The sequence below is a fragment of the Myxocyprinus asiaticus genome, chromosome 27 (genome assembly GCF_019703515.2).
Source record: "Myxocyprinus asiaticus isolate MX2 ecotype Aquarium Trade chromosome 27, UBuf_Myxa_2, whole genome shotgun sequence".
In the NCBI taxonomy this organism is placed as follows: domain Eukaryota; kingdom Metazoa; phylum Chordata; class Actinopteri; order Cypriniformes; family Catostomidae; genus Myxocyprinus; species Myxocyprinus asiaticus.
The window spans coordinates 2,779,179-2,799,343 of NC_059370.1; the positions used below are offsets into that span (position 1 = coordinate 2,779,179).

Sequence of the window (20,165 nt, forward strand, 5' to 3'; positions counted from 1 at the left end):
CCTGACTGGAGTTACTCAGCAAGCCCTGGATTCAAACTTGTGACTCTAGGTGTGGTAGTCAGCATCTTTACTTGCTGAGCTACCCAGGCCCCCTGACATATTGCGATTTTAATTTGTGCACTGATTGGTAACACATTCGTATGTCAGACAGTATCGTTTTTTTGGTATTCGAGCATTCTTACGAGTACGAGCACAAGTATATGAGTGCACTATAGGACATCCATACTTTTTATGCAAAGAACACTAAACTGTGTGTCTGACGGTTGACCCTACATAGCTGTGCTAGTTTCATGTCTATCATATCACTCCATGCTCTCTTTGTTTTCACAAATTAAAATCATTTAAACTCAAATCAATATTTCATGTCCATGAATTTGTATTTGTTTGGTAGATGCATAATGAGTGGGAAAACACATATTGCACCTTCTTTCTGATCTAGTAACATCAGCTTGGGTTGTTTCTAAGCAACTTCATTAGCAGAAAGGAAGTATTTCTACTCACAACAGCATTTTAGGGATGAATAATGTTTTTAGATACACAAAAGTTTGGAATAATGTACAGATTTTGCTCTTATGGAAAGATATTGGTACTTTTATTCACCAAAGTGGCATTCAGCTGATAACAATGTATAGTCAGGACATTAATAACATGAAAAATTACTATTACAATTTGAAAACAAAATTCAGAACTTCTTAAACTACTTCAAAGAGTTCTCATCAAAAAATCCTCCATGTGCAACAATGACAGCTTTGCAGATTCTTGGCATTCTAGCTGTCAGTTTGTCCAGATACTCAGGTGACATTTCACCTCACGCTGCCTGTAGCACTTGCCATAGATGTGGCTGTCTTTTTGGGCACTTCTTACGCACCTTACAGTCTAGCTAATCCCATAAAAGCTCAAGGGGGTTAAGATCCATAAAACTCTTTACTGTTGTACATGAAACTGATGTTGAGCAGGTAGAATTCAATGAAGCTGTCAGCTGAGAACATGTGAGGTGTCTATTTCTCAAACTAGAGACTCTGATGTACTTATCCTCTTGTTTAGTTGTACATCTGGGCCTTCCACATCTCTTTCTGTCCTTGTTAGAGCCAGTTGTCATTTGGCTTTGAAGACTGTAGTGAGCAATGCTGTGGTATACATTTTAGTCATTGTTCTGTTTTGCAACTCTTGAGATGTTCTCTAATGGCGCAAAATAATGTGTACATATATTGTTTCAAGAGCTTTTCAAGTTTGAAATTAAAGAATGTCAATGATGTCTTAACAGAAACTCGACGTACTGTATGAAGGTGTCCATGTCCCTGACGGTGGAAGAGAGTGAAGAGGGGCTCTGCTTCAGCAGTCGAATACGTTACCTGGAGAGAGCAGAGATCACCAAGAGTAAAATGATCACCTGCCCAGACATTGACGACTATCTCGCCCCATACAAGCAGCCCATCATGACCTGGTACAAGGTACAGAAATATAACTTTAGCTCTAAGTTTGATATACAGTGTAAGGGTTGGATTGGTCATCAGGGGGGTCGAGACTTTTCATGGTGTGGACCACCAGCAGGCCAACGTAATATATATATATATATATATATATATATATATATATATATAAAATGGCAATTCATTTTCAAAAATGGAAAAACAGCCTCCAAAATGCATCATTCCTGAATGTTTCACACAGCCAGTTTTGACGTCACTTAAACACGTTGGATCGCAGAAAGAGAAAGGGGGCGTTCACACCGAACATGTCCATATACTAAAAAAAGCTAGATGCACTGCCACGAATAGAGCAGAGCACAGTTAGTTGACAGCTTGACACGGCATCTAAAAAAGTGGCGCTCCTGTATGAGACACTGAAAAAACAGCAGGACAACGTCGAAAGATATTTATCCAGCACATGTTTACACAAAAACAATTGAAAAAAGGCGTGGAAAGACACAAAAACGCATTCAGTGTGTACGGCTTCAAAGGATGGTTTGGAGTATGCATCAAAAGAATTAAAGGGATAGTTCATCCAAAAATGAAAATTATCTCATCATTTACTCACCCTCATGCCATCCCAGATGTGTATGACTTTCTTTCTTCTGCAGAACACAAATGAAGATTTTTTGAAAAATATCTCAGTTCTGTAGGTCCTTAAAATGCAAGTGAATGGTGACCAGAACTCAGAAGGTCCAAATATAACATAAAGGTAGCATAAAAGTAATCCATATGACACCAGTGGTTAAATCCAAATCTTCAAGCAATATGATAGGTGTGGGTGGGAAACAGATCAATATTTAAGTCATTTTCAATATCAATATACAACTTTGACCAGCCCCAACCAGTAGGTGGCAGAATGTGAAAGTCACTTCCACATCAGAGTATGGAAGTGAAAGTGTAGATTTACAGTTAAAATGACTTAAATATTGATCTGTTTCTCACCCACACCTAGCCGAAGTTTTGTATTTAACCACTGGGGTTTGTATTTGTATTTAACCACTGGGGTTTGTATTTGTATTTAACCACTTATGGATTACTTTTATACTGCCTTTTGGATCTTCTGAGTTCTGGTCACCATTCACTTGCATTGTGAGGACCAACAGAGCTGAAATATTCTTTTAAAAATCTTTGTGTAATGGACTCGACATGGAGGCAAAGGTAGAATCCATATTCAAGAAGTTTATTACAATCAGCAGACAAATCCAAGACACAAGGCAGAGATGTAATCGTTGAAGCAGGCAAAGTAGTCATTACACAGGTAATCAGTGCAACCAGGCAAACAGAGCAAAACAGTAATCCAAAATCGGTAATCCAGTAAAGCAGGCACAATGGTCATAACAAGTAGGCAATAAACAGGCAATGAGAATAACACTTGATAAGGCAGTGAAACTGGCAATACTTCACAAAATCATAGTGGTAGAGCATGGCTATTTATATGGTTCAAACAGGAAGTAACCATAGAAGAAACGGTACAGTGTCAGTATTCGGGAGAGGGCTCCCTCTGGTGGTCGGCTGAAGGGATACCAGCCTCATTCGTTACACTTTGTGCTCTGCTGAAGAAGGAATGTCTGGGATGGAATGAGGTTGAGTAACAGATGAGAGAATTTTCATTTTGGGTGAACTATCCCTTTAAAAGTTATACAGTTATAAAGTTTCCACCATGATTTTGTATTTTTTATTTTTTTATTGTATTTTTTTATTGACTTGATCTGACAATGCAAGAATTATATCAGAAGCTAAGATTCATTGCAAAGGCAATTAACTGGCCATCAAGCATATTATACTTGCCTTATGACCCAAGAAATCTTTTACAATTTACAAATATTTTCTCAAAAGCATAATTGTGTCAAAAATTGTTCAGTGTGCATGAGGCTTTAGTTATACAGAGTACAGAGAACTCCAGAAAAATGTGAAGAATGATTGTTTGATGTTTGTACAGGAGTGTCAGAGGAAAGACTGGAGAAGCTCCATCATCATCAACACCACCAGTCTGTGGATCCCAGAGGTGCAGGAAGATGATGGAGGAAACTATACCTGTGAACTCAAGTATGGCAGTAAAGTCGTCAGACGCACTACTGAACTCAAAGTCACAGGTAACTTCACTAACCTAAGCCTCACCTAACCTAAATCTAAACCTGATGCTGTACAATATGGATATTATGGCACACCTAGTAGACAGACAAATGTATGTCTTAGCCCTAGATGGCATGTCCACTGTCTGTTGCAAGTTAATCATGCTGGAATAAGTGTATATATGTAGGTGGGTCTGTAATACAATTTCTCAAAGATGCGTTAGAGTAAAAGTGTGTCGATATCATAAAATGATTATTATTAAATTCATTTAACCTTGAAACTGCAGGGAATTGTACCCGGAGACACGTATAACAAGTTTTGCAAAAATGTACTGTATATAGAGTCACGTTTTCACTATGAGACCAGGTTGTGACCATCTGATGCACATTGCACAAAACAATGGCAAAAGCTGGTTGAAATGGTTAATTTTAAAATGGTTAATGAACCAGTTTTATTCTGATTGGCTGGCGAGACACAACTTCCAGGATTCAGGGTGCACAGGCTTTTATCGGTCCACCTTAAAGTTGTTTTTACAAGGTATTTGGTTGATTAATTAGGTGCCTTTAAAGGACAAACTAGTCACTATAGATTTGCGAAAGATTGCTATGTTAATGTCAGATTAATCAAATATTTGAAAGGGGTGGTGGTTGGTGGGGGGTGTGATGTTTAGTGCATTGGCGCCCCCCAGTCTGGGAGAGATCCCTATCAATGGCCCTGTTGGCGTGGAGGGAAGGGGGCCAACTTGTCCAGCCTCCTCACTGCATGTCATGCATGTGCATATGGGCCTGGGCGAATGGGTGCCTGCACCCTGTCACCTGTATTTACATACATGGTTATATTTATAGATTATGACCCAAGTTGACAGATCCCACACAGCAAACTGGCCAATGTTAATTCAATGCTGATGGATTATTTTCTTAATTAATTTTGTTGTGTTGTGGTTTATTTGCACTAAAATTAATGGCTTCAACACTTCTGTTTATAAAGTCGGAGTGACTATTTGCACCCCAGTAGTCTGGTGGAACCACAGAAATATATGACAAACTAGACAATATATGTCGCTGCAGTGGCATGGGGTGTAAAGACGGAGTGTGTAGTGTTGTCCTAGTGACTGCGGTTCGAATCTGCGTTTGTCCCACTCTTTTCTCATCCGATTTCCTGTTTCCACTCTTAATATTTTACTTTAATACTACTTCCAAAAAGAAATAAAAATTAATGTAAAGGTTGATTTCATCGCAGTGATTTGGTCACGGTGAATGTCGGGGAGTGCTGAGAAGGGTTTTATATGGAGGCGGGGTCTGTTGATCGCACTCATTCCCACGGCACATCATCACTTGTCTGTAGATTGCATCACTGTATTACTATAGTAATATTGTAGTAACCATGTTTTTTTTTTGGGTTTTTTTTGCCAGAAACCATAGTTTTAATGCAATTAACCATGGTGTTGTTAGTACAGTAATATGGTGGTAATGTAGTAACCATGGTTAATTTTGTGGTTACTATGATTTTACTACAAAATACCATGGTTACTCTAGTAAAACCAAGGTTATTTTTTTCTAAGGTATGGTTAAGGCTAGGTTTAGGGATAGAGGTTAATGTAGTGTGTCTGTGGAACTCTTAATAAACACCATTAACACACTGCAGTGATGCACATACTGTATGTTAGTATTTACTGTAAATATGGGTGCAAATAATATCTGCCACTATTTGCACAGGGGTGTAAATAGCATATACCATTATTTGCACCAGGGTGCAAATAGCATCTTCCTTATACATTTCAAGGTTGCTTATTGGATCAATAATGGTCAATGTCATATTTTGGGACTAGGCAGTACTTTACACAGTGTTTACAGCCTAATAACTAAGTCTTGCCTTAAGAACAAGTGGTGAAACCAAATTAAGAACAGAGTGTAAACTTTACGTCCTAGTGTAACTTTAACCCTACAGTGTAAACTTTTTATCCAAGTTTAAGTAAGAACTTATAAATAGCTGGTGCAACCCTACTCTAGTCATGGATCACTATTGTGTAGTTACTGTATTTTCCATGGAAATCTGTTATTACAGTGTCAAGTGTTCGGAGCATTGGTTGGTCGCTTTTTTATATTAGTTAGACTGTCTCTTTCTGTCTAAGTGGGCGGATCTTAGTCAGAATGAGCTGCAAAGTGGACCATAGTTTATGCTGATAGTGAAAAGTCTGGTTTGGTAAGACTAGGCACATGTAAACTATAGGACTAATATTACTATTTTAGACATTGTGCATTTATTTTGAGATTTATATACTGAAAATTAGTGGTATGTGACATCAAATGCCATACTGCCCTTGTGTGCCATATCAATACCTCGTTTTAAGCAGAAAACAGGGATATTCTCAAGCCCATTTGTTTGACCCATTTATAAATAACCAGCCTGTATAAGAGTGCTGCTAGCAGTTCTAGATGACTAGGGTCAGCAAGTTTAGTTCTGGAAGAGTTTACGAGTTTTGCTTTTATTGTCAGCCCTGTGCCTCAGGCCACATGGAGGGGAAACCCGAGTGGACTGATGTGAGGAGTGTGTGCGGTGTGTGCAGTGTGAAATGAAGCCCTCGGCTCAACCCTTCAGCCCCACTGTCCCTTCTCAACACAAATCCAGACTAATGCAAGAACGATCTGGCACAGCATAGAGCAAACATCAGACTGCACAGCTTTTACAAAACACAATCTGGTGGAATCATGATAAAATGCAAAGAAAAACTTGTTTCACTTGTGTCTAGATAATGCACCATTATGTCTTTTGAGCATTCCCTTGGGCTATAAAACACTTTGATTTACTGAGCTTATATTTGCTTTCTCATCTATGCACCCATTATTGATCTGCTTGTTTGAACATTTCTGCTTGACATGCTTTAATTTTTAGGTGCTTAAAATAGGGCCCTATAGTATTTTCTTGTTCACAACAATAATAATTACGAACACCACACATCATACTAAGTGCCTGACCACGAAAACTCTACTTAAATTAGCATATGCATTCAACTTTTAACTGTTCAATTATAGTCTAACATAAGCAATTTATGTTGCTTCTATGATTGATTATAGCACAGACAATAAGTACAACCTATTTAAACATATACATCTAAAACAAATGTACAATTTCACAAACCACTGGACTAAAACACTACTAGAAGTTATAAAGTGTTGAGCTCAGTGTATTGAAAACAATGAACTTATATCAGGGCTATTTGAGAGAGTTATTACATGACACAGTCCTACTGAATGTGACTTTAAAACAGCCTGATTTCACATAAAAATTGGCAAATGTGTGCCAATTTTTCTTTAGCCGAAATCGGTATACGCTGGCCAAATTTTAAAACACTGCCCACAGAGGCTAAAGCGGTAAGTGTTTTATAGCATAAAGTGTGACATCCATTTATGTCCAGAAGAGGTCGCCAGAAGCCAGTTGTAAAGATAATTGTTTTCAGCTGTACAGGGTGTAAAACAGTGAAGAGAAATGCTTATTTTATTTAATCAATAAGTCAGTGTCAGTGAGTCGGCATACTGTTGCCGATCATAGGGTACCGGAACTTTCAGAAACAGCAAGCCAACTCCCCGTGTGATCATGTTGCTTTAAAATGTATACAATTTTAAAAATCAATAAAATGTAAAGAGGAAAACTATTTTCACAGCATTAAATTTAAGCAATGTGTGGTAATCGCATATCGTTTGATTTTCAACCTTCTGTGGAACACAAAAGGAGATTTTAGGCAGAATGTTAGTCACCTTTCAATGTCATTGCTTTTTAATTTACAATGAAAGTGAATGGTGTCTGATGCTAACATTCCTCCTATCTCCTTTTGTGTTTCATGGAAGAAAATAAATCATACGGGTTTGAAACAACATGAGTGCGAGTAAATTATTTTTGGTAGCACTTTACATTAATGTTCCCTTTGTTAAGGGTTTATAAAGGGGTTTGTTAATGACTAATAAATCATTTACAAAGGCATTATAATTAATTGATATGTGGTTATAACATCAAGCATAAAAGGGTGACTTTCATGCAATACCTGTCAAATAGTAATCCATTTGACCTCACGTTATAAATGCTTAATAAAACGTATTCAGCATTAGCAAACTATGACAATGTACCTTAATGTTAAAAAACCTATAAAAGGAGTTGCTTCCATTAGAAAGCTGTATATAAAGTTCAGTATAGTTTAATGATCATCACATTGTATTATAAGATGTATGTTGTGAATGAGAATGAGGAGCTTAAAAGCGTTTTTGCAGAGGACCTTAGGTAACTAGGACTATGTTGGGACAGCACTCGTGGAAGCACCATTCTTTAAAAACATCAAAGTGACAAGGAAAGTGACAACACAAGTGAGTCAAGACATTACAGTCATGAATATAAACAAAGAGGACTGTAGCAAAATGACAATCCTTCTTTTCAATTTTACTATAATAGTCTTTTATTGCTGCATTGTGACATTAATCATGAATTAGGGCATTTTATGTTTTTTGATTAATGTAAGTAGTGTATGTATTAAGCATTTTTATGACACGGCTCTCTGGAATACTAAATTCTGATTGGTCAGTGGCGCTATCCAGCAGTCAGATATTGCTCTATAACAACTGCACATCCGGGGATTTAGACGTATCAGACCGGTCATACAAGTAAGCTAATAAAATAATTTCAACTCAAATCAATGTTTCATGTGCATTTATTATTTATTTAGCAAGTAGTCTTGTAATAAGTCAGACGGTCATTTTCACAAAATAAACACCAACAGAACTCTGACGCAAACCAGAGGTTGATTTCAGCTGTTCAGCGATTTCTTTCTTCTCAAATTACATAATTTCAACACAACTCAATATTTTATGTCCATGTATTTATTTATTTGGTTAGTAGCTGTGTAATAAGCAGGATAATTAACAGTCAGCCAGTTGTTATCGCAAAATAAATCCCTTCAGGGTGATACATGAGTCCTGATCACCCTGTCAGGGTTTATTGTTAAACATCTTTATCTTCAACATGTTTATAATTGTTAAATGTTCTGCTCACTCAAACAAATAAGGACTTTTCTAACTCCGCTGCTCTGTGTTTTATGGAAACCTGGCTGAATGAAGCCATCCCGGACAGTGCGCTACATCTGCCAGACTTCCGGCTGTTCAGAGCGCATCACGTTGCGGAATCATCCGGGAAAACAAGAGGCAGTGGAACATGTTTTTACATCAGTAAAAGTTGGTGTACAGATGTAACAGCATTGAAGAAGATGTGCTGTCTTAATTTTAAAGCGCTCTTCATCATTTCTACTCACAGCAGGAGTTTTCCTAGTTTATTCTGGTGAGTGTATACATCCTGCCACAAGCATACGTGAACGCAGCGTTGCAACAGCTGGCTGATCACATCACAGACACGGAGCAACAACACTCTTATCATTATTCTGGGAGATTTTAATAAAGCTAACCTCACCCGTGAACTGCCAAAATACAAACAACACATCACATGCCCCACCAGAGAAAGAAATATACTGGACCACTGCTACACCACTTTAAAGGATGCATATCGCTCTGTCCCACGTGCAGCTTTAGGACTCTTTGATCACTGTCTGGTTCATCTTCTGCCGACCTACAAGCAGAAACTAAAATCAGCTAAGCCTGTACTAAGGACTCTAAAGAGATGGACAAATGAAGCAGAGCTGGAACTGCAAGCCTGCTTTGACTGCACTGATTGGAGTGTTTTTGAAGCTGCAGCCACAGACCTGGATGAGCTCACAGATATTGTGACATCATATATCAGTTTCTGTGAGGATATGTTCATCCCTACTACGACATTTTTATCATTTAATAACGATAAACCATGGTTTACAGGAAATCTCAGACAGCTTCATCATGCCAAAGAGGATGCTTACAGAAATGTGGATAAAATCTTGTACAACCAGGCCAGAAACACACTAAGGAAATCAGTGTGGCTAAAAGAAGCTACTCTGAAAAGCTGAAAAAACAGTTTTCAGCCAACAATCCTGCATCTGTATGGAAAGGCCTGAAAAGCATTACCAAGTATAAGACACCTCCCCCTCGCTCTGCAGAGAATCAATAAATGGCTGACGAACTGAATGTGTTTTACTGCAGGTTTGAAAAGCCCAGCCTCACACCCCTCCCCCACTCTGATCTTCACTTCACACACACACCAACACCTCCTGCAATCCTCCCCTCTCCTGCTACTCAACCTGCACTTATGGTCTGTGAGGAGGATGTGTGCTGGGTCTTCTGGAAACAAAAGACTAGGAAAGCTTTAGGCCCAGATGGTGTCTCACCTGCCTGTCTGAAAGTCTGCGCTGATCAACTGGCCCCCATCTTCACACAGATTTTCAATAGATCACTGGAGCAGTGTGAAGTTCCCTGATTCTTCAAATGCTTCACCATCATTCCAGCCCCCCAAAAAAACCCAAATCACAGGACTTAATGACTACGGACCTGTTGCCCTCACATCTGTGGTCATGAAGTAATTTGAGAGACTAGTTTTGGCCCACCTGAAGGGAATCACTGGACCCTTGCTAGACCCCCTTCAGTATGTCAGGTCTGTGGATGATGCTAGACCTGGGACTTATGCAAGGATCCTATTTGTGGACATCAGTTAAGCCTTCCATACCATCATGCCTGATCTTCTCTCAACCAAACTGACCCAGCTCTCCATGCCAACCACAATCTGTCAGTGGATTAACAGCTTTCTGGCAGAAAGGCAGCAGATAGTGAGACTGGGGATAATCACATCCAGGACCCTCACTATTTGCACTGGTGCTCCTCAGGGATGCGTTCCCTCTCCACTGCTCTTCTCCCTGTACATGAATGACTGCACTGCAAAAGACCTCTCTGTCAAGCTTCTGAAGTTTGCAAATGAAACCACAGTCATTGGCCTCATCCGTGACGGTGACGAGTCTGCATACAGACAGGAGGTTGAACATCTGGCTGTCTGGTGCAGTCACAACAACCTTGAGCTGAACACGCTCAAAACAGTGGAGATGATAGTGGACTTCAGGAGAAATCCCTCCGCAATGGAGTCAAGTGGGACACCCATATAGACTCCACTGTGAAGAAGACTCAGCATAGGTTGTACTTCTTCACCAGCTGAGCTGACTCAGTTCTACTCAGCCATCATTGAGTCTGTCCTGTATACATCTATAACTGTGTGGTTTGGTTCAGCCACCAAATCAGAGAGAAGGAAACTACAACGGACAGTCAGGACTGCTGAGAGGATTATTGGTGCCCCCCTGCCCACCCTTCAAGACCTGTATGTCTCCAGAGTGAGGAACGTGCAGGTAGAATCACTCTGGACCCCACACACCCTGTCCACATCCTTTTTGAATTGTTACTCTCTGGTCGGCACTACAGAGCACTCAGCACCAGGCCAACCAGGCACAAAACCTCAGGCCATTTACCACATGAACAATTAAACTGCCTTCAGGACTCCCATAGTGCAGTTATGTATAAACATGCCATGTACATATGTAAATTCACTGATATTTAATTCAATAACTGTACATACTCCTACCTTGCACATATATTACCACTTGCATATGTACATACGCCATTCTATGTTATTTATCCTATTTTTTTGTATGTCTATTTATACTCTTACCTTGTTTTATATTATGTGTCTCACTGTAATGCTCTGTGTGCACTTGCTTGTTTCTCCTATCACCAAATAATAAATTCCTTGTGTACGTAAGCACACTTGGCATTAAAGCTCATTCTGATTCTGATCTGATTCTGTTTTATAATGTATTTGTAAATAACATATTAGTCATTAATGAACCCCTTTAAAAACCCTTTACAAAGGGGAAATTAATTTAAAGTGTTACCAGATTTTCTTGTTATCAATTAAAACAAAACTCACACCCATTATAAAAGCTGAAATGCTCTGTACATGTCAAATAAGGCTGTGTATATAATATAACATGAGTGAGTGGGTGTGTGAGGAGTTAAGAGGTTTGCTAATGGGCTTCATCATGGATGAATAAATGGGCTGTGATCCCTTGTTTGTCATCATACAGTGAAAGACATCAGCATAACATGTTTGAAGTTTCCTTATGCCTGTTTTTGATTGGTTTGTTTTGGGGTTCCCCACCTCCCCACCCCATATATCATAGAGATGATGCAACAAATATGTATTGCAACACTACACTTTTGGAAATTAATAAATGTGTGTGTGTGTGTGCAGTTGGAATTTTTTATTATTATTATAACACTATTTATTAGAGAAAGGTTGAGGAATATTAAAAGTGGGGGGCATAACTCCAAAAAATGCATGAGGTAGAGAAGGTGGAATGAGGTTTCGGGTCACTAAAGACCATGTAAGATATTAATTTAAGGCTTAAAGAATGTTGTAATTGCTGATTTCCATACAAATGCAGAATATACCAAAATTATATTCACTTCGAAATCATATTAAATCATTGATCAACTCATCTATACAGAGTAAAAATCAAATATGTCAAGAACTTAATTGGTTCTTGTGTCATGATGATATGACATTTGGTCACGAGATGCACTCGGACCAGTGAGGTTTCATGTTACTGACATGTCGGTATATTATTGAGTTCAATGATCAATGATTTGATTGAATTTCAGAGTGAATCATGATCTGTTCATTATATAAAGTGATTGTATGCTTCGAATGACTTGAACTAGTCGAGTTGCACAAGTCGCACGGACTACTTTTACAACAATTTTGGGTGTTTTTTTTAAGCTTTAAAGTGAGCACGATCAAGTGTTATTGAATGGAATGAAAAAACAATCATGACATTCTTTTCAATTAACATGTTTATTGATTCATAAATACACTATATTGCCAAAAGTAGTCGCTCACCCATCCAAATAATTGAATTCAGGTGTTCCAATCACTTCCATGGCCACAGGTGTATAAAATGAAGCACCTAGGCATGCAGACTGCGGTTGCCAGGAGAACGGTACTTGTCTGACTGCATTGTGCCAACTGTGAAGTTTGGTGGAGGGGGGATTATGGTGTGGGGTTGTTTTTCAGGAGCTGGGCTTGGCCCCTTAGTTCCAGTGAAAGGAAATCTGAATGCTTCAGCATACCAAGAGATTTTGGACAATTCCATGCTCCCAACTTTGTGGGAACAGTTTGGGGATGGCCCCTTCCTGTTCCAACATGACTTGGCACCAGTGCACAAAGCAAGGTCCATAAAGACATGGATGAGCGAGTTTGGTGTGGAAGAACTTGACTGGCCTGCACAGAGTCCTGCCCTCAACCCAATAGAGCACCTTTGGGATGAATTAGAGCGAAGACTGCGAGCCAGGCCTTCTCGTCCAACATCAGTGTCTGACCTCACAAATGCGCTTCTGGAAGAATGGTCAAAAATTCCCATAAACACACTCCTAAACCTTGTGGAAAGCCTTCCCAGAAGAGTTGAAGCTGTTATAGCTGCAAAGGGTGGGCTGACGTCATATTAAACCCTATGGATTAAGAATGGGATGTCACTTAAGTTCATATGCGTCTAAAGGCAGATGAGCGAATACTTTTGGCAATATAGTGTATATATATAAAAATATATATATATAAAAAATATATATATTGACACAGAATCAACATTTAACATTTAACCACCCCTATACCCCTCCACCTCCCCAATCACCAAACCCACCCTAACCCCCAACGAACAACCCTGTGGTCACAAATAGATACACACACACAAAAACAAACAAACATAATAATCATATATAATTAAAACAAAACATCTCTCTCCCCAGCACCTCCCCAAGAGTCCCCCAAAAATGTAAAAACCTAAAAAGTAATTACCCCACTTCCTTTCGAACAAATTCTGAATCCCAGCCTTCTGCTTGACATTCTTTCATAAGCAACCACTCTCCCCATCTCCGCACACCACTCTGGAAATGAGGGTGCCCTGTCTGACTTCCATCCCCTTAAAATAATTAGCCTGCCCACCATAATGCTGGACAGAACCCAGTTTTTTATGTGTTTATCCCCAAAATGTATGACTGCCCCATCCCCCAAAATACAAAGTCTGGGGCAGAGTGAAATTTGAGTGCCTAAAACGTCACACAAAAAACTCGGAACTTTCAACCAAAATTCCTGAATCTTAACACACCCCCAAAAAGCATGGGTTGTGTCTCCGTCTTCTGTCTCAGTGGCATCGCCAGCAGGTGGGTGTGTCTTTAAGACCAAGCCTATACAATCTAGAGGGGGTCCCTCTATAGAATCTATGTAAAATCTTAAATTGCATAAGGCACACCCTTGCATTTCTAGATGCAGACATTTTTTAGAATCTTAACCCACACTCCCTCCTCCAATACCAAGTTTAAATCTTTCTCCCATAATCTCTTGAGAGAAGTTGAATCTCCATCCCCTAGACTCTGAATTAGCAGGGAGTAATACACTGATGCCTCGTGACCTTTTCCGACTGCTGTAATCACCTCTCCCAGAGTGTCTGCCACTTTAGGGGGGTGTGTGCCACTCCCAAAAACAATACAGAACAGGTGGCGCTGCTGTAAATACCCATAGAACTGAGATCTGGGAATCCAAAATGTTGAACCAAATTTTCAAAAGATCTCAGCACTCCACTCTCATATAGGTCACTGAGTGTATTAACCTGCAGAAAGGGGACTTATTAATACATAATTTAGGGTTCTGCCATATGCTTGAGGCAACATTTAAATAAATGTCTGAATTAAACACTCTGGACACTTTTGTCCATACTGAGTGCAGATGTGAGATAACGGGGTGAAATTTAACATTTAGACAAGCTTTGTAATGGCAAAATGGGGCAAGAACTTCCTGTTCAATACAAAACCAGGGAGGGGCTCTCTCAGGTGGAAGCGACCAGTGAGCCAAATGTCTGAGACCGAATGCATAATAATAAAACAAAATTTTGGGTAGGCCTAGCCCACCATTGTCAATCAGTCTATGTAACTTATTAAAATGTAATCTAGGATGCTTACCATTCCAAATGAAGGATTTCGCTATGCTATCAAATTGCTTAGGAGAGGGGGACATCTATAGGAAGAGATTATAAACCTTCCCAATCATAAATAAATGTAATGAAGCCCACCTGCCCACATCGCTCGAAGACCTTTTTATTAAGGGATCAAAATTAACTCTAATTAAATCAGACAACTGTGTTGGGAATAAAATGCCCAAATACTTAATGCCCTGTTTGCACCACTGGAAGGCGCCCGGCTGGAAAGCGGTTACTGGGCAGTATGCTCTCAGAGCCAAAGCTGACTCTGTATCCCGAGAACTTAGAAAAATAATTCATAATTCTGTGGAGGCAAGGCATAGATCTAGTAGGGTTGGAGACGAATAATAAAATATCATCTGCGTAAAGCAAAATCTTATGCGCCACACCTCCCGCCACGACCCCTGGAAAATCAGCATCCTTTCTTATTGCGGCTGCTAATGGTTCCAGGGCAAGACAGAACAATAATGGGGAAAGAGGGAAACCCTGCCGGGTGCCCCTATTCAGAGTAAAATAATCTGAAATTAATCCATTTGTTTGTTCCGCCGCTACCGGGTGTGTATATAGTAACTTGATCCATCCAATAAAAGTATTCCCGAACCCGTATATTTCCAAAATCTTAAAAAGATAATCCCATTCTACCATATTAAACACCTTTCCTGCGTCAAGTGAGATGGCAGCGACCAGAGTCTGATCATTCACCACTGACCACAGGATATTGATGAAACACCTAATGTTATCAGAAGAGCTGCGGCCCCGAATAAACCCCACCTGATCTATATGTATAAGAGATGTCATAACTTAATCGGTTAGCCAGAATTTTTGACAGTATTTTACATCTAGCCGGATCAGGGAAATTGGACAGTAACTCTTACACCCGCTTGAATCTTTGTCCTTTTTAAGAATCAGACTGATCTGGGCTTGTGTCATGGTTGGCAGAAGCTCTCCATTCTTTAATGATTCCGTATAAACTTCTAACAAAAGTGGAGCCAGTTCTGTAGCATAAGATCTAAAAAATTCAGAGGCAAAACCATCTGGCCACGGAGTCTTGCCTATGGGCAAGGCCTTAATTACCTCGCTGAGCTCCTTCAAGGTTATCTCAGAATCAAGATAATTTTTTTGCTCAGTCATCAGTTTAGGGAGATCTAATGGTTCCACAAAATTTCTAATATCTTCATCAGTAGACGAAGACGTGGAACTGTAAAGATCATGATAGAATTCTTTAAAAGCATTATTAATATCAATGGCCAAGGTAAAATTTCACTGAGGGAATGGTAGAAAAAGACTCTCTCTGCTTTATATATCTAGCCAAAAGCTTCCCTGCTTTGTCCCCCGACTCAAAGTATGACTGTCTTGCCCTGAATAGCCAAAACTACACCTTCCGTGACAAAATAGTATTATATCTGTATTCTAATCGGGTCAGTTCTCTGAGGCCATCAGATGACATATGGTGCTTCAGCTCTGCCTCGGCACTTTTAATAGTCTCTTCCAACGCCACGAGTTTTGTGCTTTGGATTTTTTGATGAATGAGGCATACTGTATGATCCGACCCCTAAGAACTGCCTTAAGTGCCTCCCAAGCCATGCCCACAGAGGATACTGAGGACTAGTTGGTCTCCATATAAACATTGATTTCAGCCTTTAACATTTTGTTGAAAATCAGGGTTTTGCAAAAGGGATACATTAAAGCGCCAACTATATGATTTATTTTTCTCCATATGTGGTAACATCTCTAAACTCACCAGGGCGTGATCTGAGACTAAGATGTTTCCAATTCAACAATCAACAACAGATGAAATGAGGGACTTAGATATTAAAAAAAAAAAATCTATTCTAGAATAAATCTTATGTACTGATGACAAAAATGTATAGTCCCTACCAGATGGGTTCAAAAGTCTCCAAATATCTGTAAGACCAAGATTTCCTGTGAAGCGTCAGTGTTGCTCTAGGGGGCCTACACACTTTTGCTTCACTATGATCAAGGACTGAGTCCATGAATAGATTAATGTCTCCTCCCAATATTATATCATGAGGGGTGCCAGTGGCTTGCAACATTCCTTCAAGATCTATAAAAAAGCCCTGATCATCAGCGTTAGGTGTGTAAATATTAGTCAAAATCAACCTTTGCCCCTGAATTTCTGCTAAAACAATAATGACTCTTCCTAATTTATCTTTAATCTGTTTGAGACATTTGAATTGTAGATGTTTACTTAACAATGTAATGACTCCCCTACTCTTACTTGAGCCAGCACTAAAGAAAACATGTCCACCCCATATCTTCCCAAATTTTTCAGCTTCCTGCGGGGAAAGATGTGTTTCTTGAAGAAACACTATATCATATTTCTTATGCTTAAGAAAAGAAATAACCTTCCTTTTTTATGGGGTGCCCCAGCCCATTCACATTCCACGTGGAGAGAGACAATCCACTCATATTAACATTTGACATTTTGACATATTAGAAAAAATAAATTGTGTGTCAAAAATAAAATGATAAAGACCACATTCCAACATTAGTGCCACCGTCAGACTCTGAACTTCCCCCCAAACCAAACAAACAGAAAAAAGAAAAACGTGCGTATTAACCCCGCACATGACAGCGGCAATCAGCGTTCATCCCTCTAAACTCAAAAAGTACATGTACGCCTACGAGAGTCCCCGTGACAACTTTGCCATCAGATTGCTCAAGTCCGGTTCCTGTACAAATTTTGTGAGACAGAATTACATAACAGAAAATAATCTATAAAACAAACTCCAGCCAATAGGCAGAATAAACACAAAGAACATGTAGATTCATTCACAAAACTGTCTCAAAGGAGTATTCCTGCACAAAACAAACTCCAGCCGCTAGGCGGAACCAGCACAAAAAGAAACAAAAAAGGCACCCAGCTTCCTCAGACAGTCAAGTGGATGTTCAGTGAGTCAGTTCACTTGGAGGCATGTGAGAAACACACCATGACTTACTCAGTCCATTGATTTTATGAAAGACATCGCTTGTTGTGGGCATGTAAATATTTTGCGGCCATCCTTAGTATCTATTCATAATTTGGCCGGGAACTTCAGTGTAAATGCGACCCTTTGTCAACGCAAAAGTTTCTTGAAGGAGTGTTATTCCACAAAACATACTCCAGCTGCTAGGCGAAACCAACACAAAAAGAAACAAAAAGGCGCCCAGCTTCCTCAGACAGTCAAGTGTATGCTCAGCGAGTCAATTCACTTGGGGCCATATGAAAATCACCAACTGGTTTACTCACCCAATTGTCTCTATGAAAGACAATGCTTGCTGGGGACATGTAAATAGTTTGCGGCCATCCTTAGTATCTATTCTCAATTTGGCCGGGAACATCAGTGCAAGTGCGATCTTCTGTTGATGTAAGAGTTTCTCGCATTCTTTGAATCAATCACGTTTCTCTCTTGTCGAATTCGCAAAGTCTGGCAACAAGAAAATGCTGTGATTCTTCCAAGAAAGCTTTCCTTTGCTCCTCGCCTCGCCTCGCCTCGCCTCGCCTCGCGCAACACGAGATATTTATTGGATAATCTCAGAAATTTGGCCAGAATTGATCGGGGCCTGTCTCCATCCATGGATCTCCGAGCCAGGACTTTGTGAGCTCGCTCGATTTCCAGCTTATGGGCTGTTATGTCGAGCAGACTCGCGACGAGCTCGTCTAGGAATTTCACCATATCTCGACCTTCTTCATGCTCAGGAATTCCAAGAATTCAGACATTGTTTCACCAGCTGCGATTCTCCAACTCCTCTAGTTTTTCCAAAACGCGTTCCAAGTCTATCTTGGCCGCTAGTAGATTAGCAGCTAATTCCCTCTCCGATGACTCCAGATAATCGATCCGTCTCTCGACGTCCCCGATTCTTGTAACCAAGTCAGAGAATTTTGTTTCCATCGCAGTAATCAATATTTACAATATTACAATATTACAGCAAGATCCTCTAAGTCAGCAACAACTTTCGTCAGCATCACAGACGTGTTGACAGTTGCCGTTTAATTTCTCCTGCCGCACCTTCCAAACTGAGTCCCTGATCTGCGGGCCTGTGTGAAGTATCATCTTGAACACGTAGGTGTCTTTTAATATCTCCAGAGCCCGAGGATTTTGAATTCTTTGCCATGTTGACTTCAAAGAACAGTTATGTAGCAGGGTGTATCTCACTGGTTTATGACATAAAAATAATTAAAAACTAGCAAAGTGCACAGAGCTTGCCGTTTACACGTCCGACTCTCGCAGGGTGTCATGTGACCCCTGTTTCCTGATTATGACATTCTTTACGACATCTCTTTTTAACCGTATTTGTCACATACTGTATGGACTGAAAGGTTTGATGTCACCTCTTCTGAAAGAAAGATAAATAACAGCTTAAACCAACCTTTGGGGGTTTGCTGCTCTTAGCTAGTTTAAGATGGTCTCTTAGCCTGTCCAAGCTGGTTCAAGGTTGTCTTTGTTTGGTAGGGAAAGCAGCAAAAGAGCTGACATGTTGTTCAGAAGCTTCTTGAATCATGCTGTATGTCAGTGGTGTCAGTATCCTTTGCCTTCAGACCTGGACCCAAGCACGTCCATATTTGTTGTTTCAGGGCATCAGACTCAGATAGCATCCATCTCTTCCATGACAGTAATGCCTTATGTCATGCCATGTCTATAGTGATGCTATTGCTATTGATGTTGTTATTTACAACAGTCTCACCTTTTGCCTTTCTTCGTTGTTAGAAAAAATATTTTTAGCTTTAACAACTTTCTTCAAATCCCCCATGAAAATGTCATGGCTTACAATCTCAGTTTGACAATGAACATCTTTTAATATAGGCTATATGTATAGAGTACATGCACTTTTATGTCCCAGGGGTTGATTTTTATTAAAGCAAACAGATTTCAACTTTTCTTTTTGATAAATGAAGGTCATATTAAAACTGTAACCATGCCTTCATCCTTTATTTCTTCTACTTTTCAAATGCATTTTAGATTTTATAGCTTTACCCTTGTCCCAGACCTTCAAAATTAAACTATCAAAATCCATCCTAAAATATGAATTATTGCATTTTAAAACTTCTAAACAACTAGTGAAATATTCATGAACAGTTTTAATACTAATTGCGTGAGTGATTTAAATCAATTTTTACACAAATTATCAGTCTCAAATGATTCAAATTTCTTATCATAGTAAATATATGAATGTACAAAATACAGTACAGAGTACAGTAACGAGTAAAGTGCTATATGCAGTGCATAAAAAAAAAAAACTTGAAATAGTTCAAGTGCACTAGATGATTCATTGCTGGAGGTTAATTAAGAATTTGATATCCTTCCTCTAGAATTTAATCATGTAACTTCACAGTCAAATAAATGTGATGCAGTGACATTTACAGCAGTGCCAGAGATGTGACACATAAGTCTATATATGAGACCCTAAAACAAAGAACTGTCTTCCACTAAGAAGCTGTCTGTTTGCAGTACACGGCTCATTTTTCATTGGAATCGATACACTGTTACAGGAGCTGCTGCTGCTGTTGTGCAGTTTCTTGTTTTGTTACATTGAGGGTCTGCCGTGTCACAGTAATGGGAACTTAACATATATTCTGCGTCCCATTAGCTCACAACGTACTCTAATTTATTTAGAGCAGACCTCAAAATGACTTGACATTCACATGT

General features: G+C 39.5%; 1 protein-coding gene across 1 annotated transcript in view; it reads left to right on the forward strand.

The window, feature by feature from the left end:
• LOC127418147 (X-linked interleukin-1 receptor accessory protein-like 2) overlaps positions 1 to 20,165 on the forward strand; it is a 514,339-nt gene that overhangs the window by 375,329 nt on the left and 118,845 nt on the right. Inside the window, exons 4-5 of the mRNA XM_051658565.1 lie at positions 1,265 to 1,451; positions 3,412 to 3,565. Coding sequence (XP_051514525.1) covers positions 1,265 to 1,451; positions 3,412 to 3,565 — 341 coding nt within the window. The remainder of the gene's footprint in view (positions 1 to 1,264; positions 1,452 to 3,411; positions 3,566 to 20,165) is intronic.